The sequence below is a fragment of the Saccostrea echinata genome, unplaced genomic scaffold (genome assembly GCF_033153115.1).
Source record: "Saccostrea echinata isolate AGI-Se365-2 ecotype Australia unplaced genomic scaffold, CSIRO_AGI_Sech_v1 ptg000054l, whole genome shotgun sequence".
NCBI classification, from domain to species: Eukaryota; Metazoa; Mollusca; class Bivalvia; order Ostreida; family Ostreidae; genus Saccostrea; species Saccostrea echinata.
Genome location: NW_026889803.1, coordinates 2690085 through 2700271, shown reverse-complemented (window position 1 = coordinate 2700271; position 10187 = coordinate 2690085). Strand labels below are relative to the sequence as shown.

General features: G+C 34.7%; 1 protein-coding gene across 2 annotated transcripts; it reads left to right on the top strand.

The window, feature by feature from the left end:
* The first annotated feature begins 127 nt into the window (after positions 1 to 127).
* Positions 128 to 9090, top strand: LOC133205487 (TRAF-type zinc finger domain-containing protein 1-like). Of its 2 annotated transcripts, none has more exons than XM_061341317.1 (10): positions 128 to 183; positions 3610 to 3802; positions 4205 to 4721; positions 4810 to 4877; positions 5374 to 5537; positions 5687 to 5789; positions 6003 to 6561; positions 6696 to 6777; positions 7757 to 7865; positions 7959 to 9090. In XM_061341317.1, exons 1-10 carry the CDS (start codon positions 143 to 145, stop codon positions 7989 to 7991), a joined length of 1869 nt encoding a protein of 622 aa, XP_061197301.1. In that variant the 5' UTR covers positions 128 to 142; the 3' UTR covers positions 7992 to 9090. The 2 variants fall into 2 exon arrangements, with proteins under 2 accessions (XP_061197301.1, XP_061197300.1); XM_061341316.1 differs by having other exon boundaries at positions 7748 to 7865.
* Positions 9091 to 10187: the final 1097 nt, after the last annotated feature.

Sequence of the window (10187 nt, the reverse complement as noted above, 5' to 3'; positions counted from 1 at the left end):
AAAAAGCTGAAACAAGAGCCACTTAACGCAGTGCGCATTTCATGACAAAAACAACTTTGCGAATACGCGTGTTTCAAATCTGTTTTCTTCGAATTTACCTGGAAACGAAACTAGACGGGAGATTGAGTCAAATTCCACAATTATGAGTGAAAATGACGAAGAAACGACTCTATGTAAAAACTGGTTGGTAATATTCTAAGCCTAAGGAGTTATTTAATGTCTAGTTTATTTTACATTGTCGTACAGACATACTTTGGAGTATCTAAAGCAACTTGCTTTAGATGTATACGTCAGATGTAAATTTAAATAACATATTTTCATTTGCATGTTTTTTTTTTATATCATTTCATTTGACAATAAGGATTCATAGTGTTCGTTTTGAAGTAATACTGTCATATATATTAAACAATATTTTATTATTTATTTTTCAATCAATACTGTAAACTTGAAAATTTCAGCTGTTTTTCTACTCTTATGATTTTCCTCTGGCTTCTCCCTAGCCTCCATGGTTTTGCGCCTTTCCTAACAATATGTAAACAATGTGTTATCAGCTCTCAGACAGAGCCAGAAAGATGGATGCTGGTCACTGTGCTCCAAAGCTAGAAATCCCCATCATGCATGAGCACCCCCAAGTTTTTTATGGGTGCCCATGTAGAATGTCAGACACCTCAGCCCAACGACACCTCGGCCCATTGATATTTCGGCCCAATGACATTTCGGCTCAGATGGGTTGGCCCAAGATTAAAGACATGTCGGCCCATACATAAGACACCTCAGCCCAAGCAAAATTTTACTTTAAAATATATATTTCCAATTTGGGGACTTGAATTTAAAATATTGATTGGAAAAAGTACATGAATAAACTATCAAGATTTTTTAAAAAAGATCTTGCACAAGCACATTGACGATATGCATAGAATAGGAATACAATGCTATTAATTAAAGTGCTAATTGATAAACAAACAAAATACCGCGGCGCATCATTTGGAGGGTCAAGTGCATGGTATATTGGTGACAACAGGGGTTAATTACGAGCAGATTTTAATTGGGAGACAGTAATTAAATACATCCAAATTCATTGAATATTTTTCATTTATTTCTTAAGAAAAACATTTGCTTCATAAATTTATTATCGTCTCTTATAATTAGTTTGAGTCCATTTTTCTCTAGCTAGGCTTCTTGTATCAAAGCAAGTACGTGAAACGTCTTTTCCATTATTTTTTTATTTTATTATTTTTTTTTTTTTTTTTTTTTTTGGCTAATGCAAGATTAACACGCGCAACCGTGATACTGGAGAAAAAAATTACATTTTCCGCAAGAAATAGATGTAAATAAAAGACTGATCTAATTGAGTTTGAAAAATAAAACGATTAGCCTATATCTATCAAAGACACCCCCCCCCCCCCCCCCATTTTTAATTTTAAAAATTTGTTTAATTGTTAGAAAGTTATTTTTTCCCATCGTAAAATTTTGTTTGGGCCGAGATGTCTTTTATATGGGCTGACGTGTCAACAATCTTGGGCTGACCTGTCAGGGCCGAGATGTCAAGTCTGATGGGCCGAGGTGTCGTTGGGCCGAGATGTCTGTCTACCCCCAAATACATGTAATAGCACCCCAAATTTAATTCAATTTTCCCGAAATACAATTCACCAGTGCCTAAATACATTTTATGAGCACCCGAAATACACTCCCCGAGTGCCCCAAGAGTTGTAAACAAGAATGATCATGAGTTAATCTAGTTTTGTAAATAAATCATTTGTTTCTTAAATTATAACTTGTCAATGTTAATACATACCACACAATGTGAAAACTTTTAAATTGGGGAGGGGGGGCTTAATGTAAAGAAAGAATATCTCATTATATTTATTAATGACTGCACAACTTTCATATGAACGTGAGTCAGTGGCAGTCTGATTAAAAATCAAGCCTTCACTAGCTCATTTTTATTTTGATTGTCGCGTGACAATCAAAATAAAAAGGAGCTAGTGAAGGTTTGATTTTCATCAGAGTGATTCAATGGCAGCATAGGTCCAAAAGAACATGAAAGAAGTGTTAAGTTCGTCCTGAAAAAGTTATGTTCAATTATTTTGGGCTCAGGATGTGTATTTGGGGCACTTGTGAAATGATTTTGGGGCTCTCATGAATTAATTTTGGGGTGCTCATACACATACTTGGGCATCCGTAAAAAAAACTTTGGGGCCCTCTTCTGGTTTTGGGGCAAAATGACGGTAACCTAGAAAGATCAGTTGGTAGAGCACTTGAATCAAGTTCAGGAGGCATGGGTTCAAATCCTGGTCTGGTCCAATTGCATTTTCTCCCTGTAATATTTGTTGCCATGTTCTGGTAGTGACAGGGAAAACATATCAAGGAAAAGTCTGGGTTGGTGTCTTTGGTGACAAAGACTTCAAGGGGGGAAGATTTTGTAAGGCAGAATTGATTGCAGGTTGCCAGATTGCTCAGTTGATAGTACACCTGCCTAAAGTCCAGGGGCCCCAGGTTCTAAACCTCCTCTTGTTTGTTGCATTTTCTCTTTTCCTGTTACATATTGCATTAAATATAACATCAGTGTTTGAAACTCACTATGAAATTAGCTGATTACTAATAAAAGTTTGTGAGCCTTGCCCAAGGTATGCTAGCCAGATAAAATTAAAATAATTTCCTTTTTCAAAAATTATTTTTATTACATTGTAAAACCATAAGTTTGTTGTGTTGTCTGCCTAAGGGCTGGAAAGTGGCAATCCTAAGAAATCTCAGCTCTTCTGTTAAAATGGTAATGTGCGTAGGATCAGTTAGTGTAACTTCAATCCCTGTTAGATTGACTGATGAGTTCTGATACCTGGCTTGTTACACAGTTCATTTGAGACAGATTTATCATTGTAAGTTTTTAATAATTTGTAGCAATTTTAACACCAACTGGGCATTGATACAAGCAAATTGGTTTGCCCACAGCAAAATTTATTATAAGTCACAGGTGGTCAGGTGTATTGTTATTTAAAACACTGAATATATGTACATACACTCTGCCTTATCTAGGTTTTGTGTTCCTGTTCTTTGTTTTCAGCAATCAAGTATCATCTTTTAGTGTTTTATTTAGATCACATTACAATATACAGACAATAAACAACTTATCATTCTAAGTAAAAATTGTTCTTTGATCCACAACAATAACAAAATCTGGGAGCAGTTTAAAGATGTCGTGACTTCTTCCTGTTATTAAGAGGCTTTTTACTCAAGGTCAATACATTTTTTATGTATGGTGGTACTTCAGACTAGTTCTGACATATATTATATGGAAATTCTAAATCATCTGTCTGTTTAATGAAAAAATAAGGATAATCTTTATCTGGGTATTAGTTTTAGACATACATGTACTCAATTATAAGATAAAGTCTGTTTCTGAATCAGAAATAATGTAAAAAGAGAAGTAAATAAGTTTAAATCAGATACAGTTGTTAATGTCATGACAAAGCTAGGATTCATCATCATCATTGGAAGTGCATAACTTTAACCCCTCCTCCCCCCCCCCCCCCCCTCCGCATTATCTTGTGTTATTAAAAGTTTAAATTATTTTGTGATCAGTCTTTAAAGGTTTTGAAAATTGCTTTTCAGTCGAAGACAGATTGGTAAATCAAATTTTGTATTGCATGAAATGCACTGCAAAAGAAACATTTCCCTTTGTGAACATTGTAACGAGCCGATTCCCAGAGCAGAAATGGAAGTTCACTTTGAGGAGATCCACGCCAAAATACCATGTCCCAAGTGTAACAAGGAAGTGGAAAAGCAGCACCTGGAAAGTCATGAGGTATATCTATACATAAATGTATTAGGTGCAAACTAAGGTCCATGTCAACTGTCAAGAATGATTGTATACCATTGGTAAATGTGACATGTGAAGGTCCAAGAATGATTCTTACCACTTCATATTTTAGCCATATTTGCTAACAGTTTAAAAGAAATTTAAAGGAAAATAGCTCTAGAATTTATCCAATATTAGAATGTGATAGTTTGTCATGAAGAGAGCTTTCCAGTAAAGATTTATATATTTAGTGCCATTGCTTATTGTGGTATATTGCTTTAATTTATAGGAATTCCTTCTGGTTTATGATAAGAAACTGTTCCACCCATCATCAGTGTCAAATGCAATAATAAGAAAAAAGATAAAACATTGATGTCATTATATTCCTTATATTTTTTATGTTTTAAGGAAGATGAATGTCTCAAGAGACCAATCAAGTGTATTTACTGTGAAATGGATGTGGCAAAGGGAGAGTTAGAAGAACACCAGGGATACTGTGGAACCCGAACAGAGAACTGCATTCGATGTGGACAGTTTATAATGGTGAAAGACATGGCTCAGCATGAGGAGTCCAGGTGTAACATTAGAGAAATCCAACCCAAGTACAACAATAACACACCTGTGGATATTCCAAATCTCCCCAGAAATGGAGCTGTTACAACAAACAGGAGACCAGCCCCTCCAGCAGTGGATACTTCAGATGATTTCCTGTTTGGATCAGGTGAATTAAACTCCTTCCAGATGGATGAGATCCAGAGATTATTGGGAGTGAATGGGATGGGACCTTCGCATCAGACAAGGGTTACTCCATCCACTCGGACTACTGCCCGGGGAGGGACCCAGGCTGTTAGTAAGAGTAAGAAGAAGGAAGTCAATATAGAGAGGAGGAATAGAAATGGAGAATTCAATCATAGTCAAAACCATGGTGTGTATACACAGTATTTATGATCTGTTTTTTCACAGATGCTTATATGTGTTATAATTTAATAACAGTCTTTACTTGTCATTTTTAGACCAAACCTTTTTGCCCTGTGAATTTTGTGGAGAAGCATTTCCCATTGATATGCTTGTTCTACATCAGGTGTGTATCTTACCTATGAAAAACTGATGACAGAAACAGTACAGTCATAAAAAGCTTAGAAAATTAAAGCTGTTGAGATAGAAACTGCTTCACTATATTTACTGTAGATTCCTTATTTTCTGCGAGTACTTATTAACGCGAAAGGACTCTTTAACATCAAATCGCGAGAATAATAATTTGTGAATGGACGGTTTATCAAGAGATTTTACATGGATTTCAGCACCATAAAAATAAAAGCGAGTAATTTTATTTCGCGAGTGGTGCTTCTCGCGAAATTACGTGATAATTAATTCCTCGTGTATAAATTGGAATCTACAGTATATCTTCTATCAAAGAAATATATTATTACTTCTTGATGACAAAATTATGAGTTTATTAAAATTGTGCATTTGCTATAATGTTCTCGCTTATTATACCTTTATAAAGATATGTATATTGTGATGATGGATAGAAAACATAACTGCATGTAACATGTTTATAAATTAATCCCTCACAGGGTTCCTGTACAGAGGACCAATTAAGCTCACTGATGGCAGACACCAATCTCAGAGAGGACTCTGACAACAGAACAAACTACCCCATTCATCCTGCTCAAAGACCAATCCCTAATGTCATTGATAATCTCCATGGTTACGATGATGATGATTCTGATCCTACAGGGTAATCATTTATACACACTCCAGCTGGTATTTGTGTTTCCTCACAGAGCCTGAAACTGAAAATGTATAATGAAATCAATGTTTCTACTTTGTTTGAAAATGCAGATGTGGATATTTTCATGTGCTATTTCCTCAGTTGTTGTATTATAGGTTTATTGATGATGCCATCCCAGTAGAACCACATGATGACCTGATGCTTCCGTGTGAATTCTGTGATGAACTTTTTCCTCAAGATGTACTTGTTCAACACCAGGTACTGTTTAGAAACGACAATGACCATTGACATAAAATGTTGATGGTCCTATTTGTCTTTTTGTCCAATTGTTTTAGTCCATATATACAAGTATTTTTGAGAAAGACCTGTTCACCTTTTCATTCCTGAGATGTATCTTGTTTCCTGAAACACCATATCTTCATGACAAGACACCCTTTGACCTTACCTAAATAACTTTTCTATTCCTTTTAGGCAGTCTGTGATTCTGATGCATTAAAAACTCCAAGAGTGATGTCCCCTGCAGTGAGAATCACAGGTGCCACCCCCAAAAGAGTCTCAAACACACTCAGGGGCAAACCACAACATACTCCAAATATCAATGCAATTATTTACGGCAAAGATCATCACGCAATCCCTCCTGGGCCTCACTCACGAGACCTGGATCACACATTACGGAAGTACGGAAGTTCCTCTTTTGATGTGTATGGTACCAGAGGTCAGCATCAAACAAATGAAAGTGAAAACATTTCTCCACCATCACCTAGAAGATCCACTTCTAGGACCTCAGTAAGCAGTGCTGCTCGCACCAGAAAGACATTAGGTAGCTTGCTCAGTGATAACGACTCCCCCATCCTGTCGTCCAGGCTGGCAGGTCCACGCAGGACAAGTGATTCAAGGGAAGCTACTGGATCCTTTGTTGGGTCACAAAGCTCTAGAAAGAACAATGTGAATTTAAATAATATTGCCAAACAGACTGCATACTCTTCGGTTAGCTCTAGTCGAGTGCCTGGTGCTGTATCAAAAAGAAATGGTATGTTTCCTCCATTACATGTCCCCAACCTTTAAACCTGTGTTTATTTTATCAGCTCTACTGCATTTATTTTATTTCTGCTTATGTATGGATACTGGTGGCACTCTTACTTTTTATGACTTTTTTGTGATCAGATGCAAAGAAAACAAATACAGGAGCCAGTCGTCGAGATTATCTTGATCCAGACTTAGAAGTCGGTAACCTTCGTCCATCAAGGTAGTCATTCAGATTACAAATATATTCAGAATCACATCAAAATATCATACATTTACATTCAAATAGGAGTGTTTAACTTGATTTTTAGCTCACCTGAGCCAAAGGCTAAAGTGAGATTTTTTTTAATCAAAATTTGTGTTGTCTGTCTTCCTTAATGAGTGTTTATTAATTTAAATTATATTTACATGTAAGGAAAAATCTTTTAAAAATCTTTGTTTTCAAGAACAACAGGGCCATGATTAATCATACATGTAGTAATAAGCAAGCATCCTCATGCAGTGCAGGTTCAGATTTGTTTTTTTCCCCTCCCCCCAGATTAGGGTGGGGTCAAAGAAGGAGGGGAATATATATGAAAAATCTTTCAAAATCTACTTCTTAAGAACAACAGGGCCATGATCTCTAGGTAGTTTACATTCAAGTTTGTTCAGATTATGACCTTTGAGGTTTGTTAGGGCCACCATAGAGGATACATATTTTACAAGATATTACTTTTAAAGAAAAATAAATAAACTTCAAAATCTTCTTCTCAAGAACAGCAGGTTTTGATTCGTCATATTAGCATGCAAGCATCCTCAGGTAGTGTAAACTCAAGTTTTTTCAAATTATGACCACCCAAGGCCTGAAGGTAGTGTGGGGACACAGTGGGCAGTCAAAGCTTTACATAGGAATATATAGGAAGGCTGGGGAATAGGGAAGGGCCACAATTGCGATCAAAACATTTCCTAAACATAAAGAGGAAAAAAAAAACTTTTAAAAATCTTCAGAACCTTGGCCAAGGTGACTCAGGTAAGCATTGTGACCCATGGGACTCTTGTCATAGTGTATGTAGAATAGTTATCTCATTCTTACAAATAAAAAAATTATTTATTCTGAAAGAAAAACTGTAATTTATTGATAAGTCATAGAATTTGATTTCAGTTTGATATCGGGTATTTTGTGAATGACTTTCAGACAAACTATGAACATATAGTTATTCCAGGTCACAAAGGAACTCGGAGGGTCAGTACCTACCCTCTACTCCCGGTCAGTCCAACGCAAGACAGAGGGACAGAACATTCGACTATGGTGGGGACAGGACTAGTAAAAATGTAAGTTATCTCAACCAGATTTTCTTGAACTGTAAATAAAATAGTAAATATCTGTATTTGTTTTTTTATTTATTTTGATTTTTTTTTTTACAGAGAAATCCAACAAAAAGAAGAGACCAGTATTAAAATAAAGACTACATTTGCATTTTGAAAAGTAGTAAACATTTATTCAGTTGTGAGATAACACAAAAAACTTGAACATCCCTTTTAGCAGTGATCTTTATAGAAAAGAGCTGGGTGTTTTGTTTTTTTAAATCACTGTAGATTCTACCCTGTGGATCAAGAACTAGCTAATTAGGCATTCATTTTTTCTTTTTTTTTTACTGGCAAGATTATCAGTCATGTTTGGTTATGATGTGCACGAATGGCACAGGTGTTGATAATGTAATGTAAATATAAAGATTTCACAAGTCAGGTGACAATGTTTAATTTAAAAAAAATAGTTTTCACCTTTTTGATTGATTACTTGAAACAGTACATAGATTTATTGGCTTTGGATAGGGATAAGAACCTCCGACAGCTATAATCCTCTGTAAATTTACATGTACTCAGGTTGTTAAATAACTTCATTTAAAGGCTACAATAGTACCATTGATTTAAAGTGCAAGTTAAGGCTGCATTGTCTTGCTGAAAATTTTGAGAAATGATCAGTTATCATTACATGTACTGAATAATATTTTCTTTCATTTCTGAAACAGTAATAAGTATCACTACAGGAAATTCAAAATGAGATTCCAGTTAAGGCTTACAGGTAAACCGTTGCTTTAATTGTACAGTTTGTTAACTGATCTCTGTTCAAATGAATAGTACAAAGTAGAACCTCCTTAATGGGATAGGCATTAAAGTTAGATTTTCGGAAATGCTATACATCAATTGTTTTGGACAAAATAACATTTTTTAATAATGATATATAAATAGTTTTGGTTAGGTATTGATAAGAAAAAAATTCTCTGATGCAAAACTGTGCAAGTTAAACATTGTTAAACAGTTGTACTATATGTTTTTCCACATTTGAAATGTGGCACAAAATTTCCTCTGTGATAATTTTCTGCTTCCTTCATAATCATGTTCTTCTATTCATGAAATTCATGGGTACATTTTTTAATTATTTATTTTTCTGTATTAAGAATTTTGTGATCATTTCTAATGCATGTTTTGTATACATGTTGATTTATACAATGATTTATATACCTTTGTTAAAATTGTGTCATCAGTGAGACATCACATTAGTTTAAAACATATATAAAAAGTCACATTTGCTGAAATAAAAATTTATAACATACATGTAGTTACATTGTACATATCTCATGCTCAATTAAGTTTTTTGAAGGGCTATAAGAATCACTGTTTATTTATATATGCAGATGCAAGGTTAAGTCAGTATAAAAATTATTCTGCATCAAAACCAGACTTGCAAAAATGTGTAGCTACAATGTATTGTATGAAACATTCTTTCAGATTCTGAGGTGCATCTGAGCTATACATGTATTTTCAGTGTTAAATTAGCTTCTTATGTTATATTATTTGTTATGCAGTAATGCAAACAAATAATAAAAGATAGGGGTTAATTTTAATTAGACTGCCTATATTTTACTGTCTGTTGAATGACTCGGGTTAAAGACACCTTGTAAGTCTGATTGCAGAGGAGCATTATTGGTGTAAAATCCAAACACATTTGATGCATCCATGGACATCAGCTCAAGTACCAGTATGCATGTACCATGGCCTTAGAATGCCCTGCTGGAATATATGTATTAGTCCTCATTTTATGCATCTAAATGTGATTCAAGGTTCTTTGAAGTTTTAGAAACAGTCTTTTAAAATGTTGATATTTTTACACTATAAATCTATGTTAAAAATACAGATTTAAAGAAATTGACTTTTCCTTTAATTTAGCCTAAGATACCAATGCTAATTAGTATGATATGAAATTAGATATGATTTATGGTGTTTTGCAATGATAGGAAACACTTTATAAACTATGCATTATAAAATAATTGAAGTACACAGAAGAAACTAAAGTACCGTATAAGTATAAAAATCATGCAATCATTGCATGGACAGACGGCTGTATGGATAGACAGGTTGACAAGGTGATTCCTACATACCCCCAAACTTTGTTTGCTGGGATGGGGGTGGGGGATGAAAGGTATAAAGAATAAGGAGCCATATCTAAACATTATCTCCCTTTTTTAAATCTCTTACTTAATCATTTTCAAGTAAGACCTTCAAAAGATTTACTTGATTCAAACATCCAACTCTAATACATGAAATAAAATTGGGGATCATTATACACTGATAGGTTTAGTTTCATGCACTCCA

Bases quoted from the DNA above. Each gene is read 5' to 3' on its own strand.
- LOC133205487 (XM_061341316.1), top strand. From the start codon at position 143: ATGAGTGAAAATGACGAAGAAACGACTCTATGTAAAAACTG. The intron at 3,803-4,204 runs GTATATCTATAC...TTATGTTTTAAG, and splicing joins AGCACCTGGAAAGTCATGAG to GAAGATGAATGTCTCAAGAG. The intron at 4,878-5,373 runs GTGTGTATCTTA...AATCCCTCACAG, and splicing joins ATATGCTTGTTCTACATCAG to GGTTCCTGTACAGAGGACCA.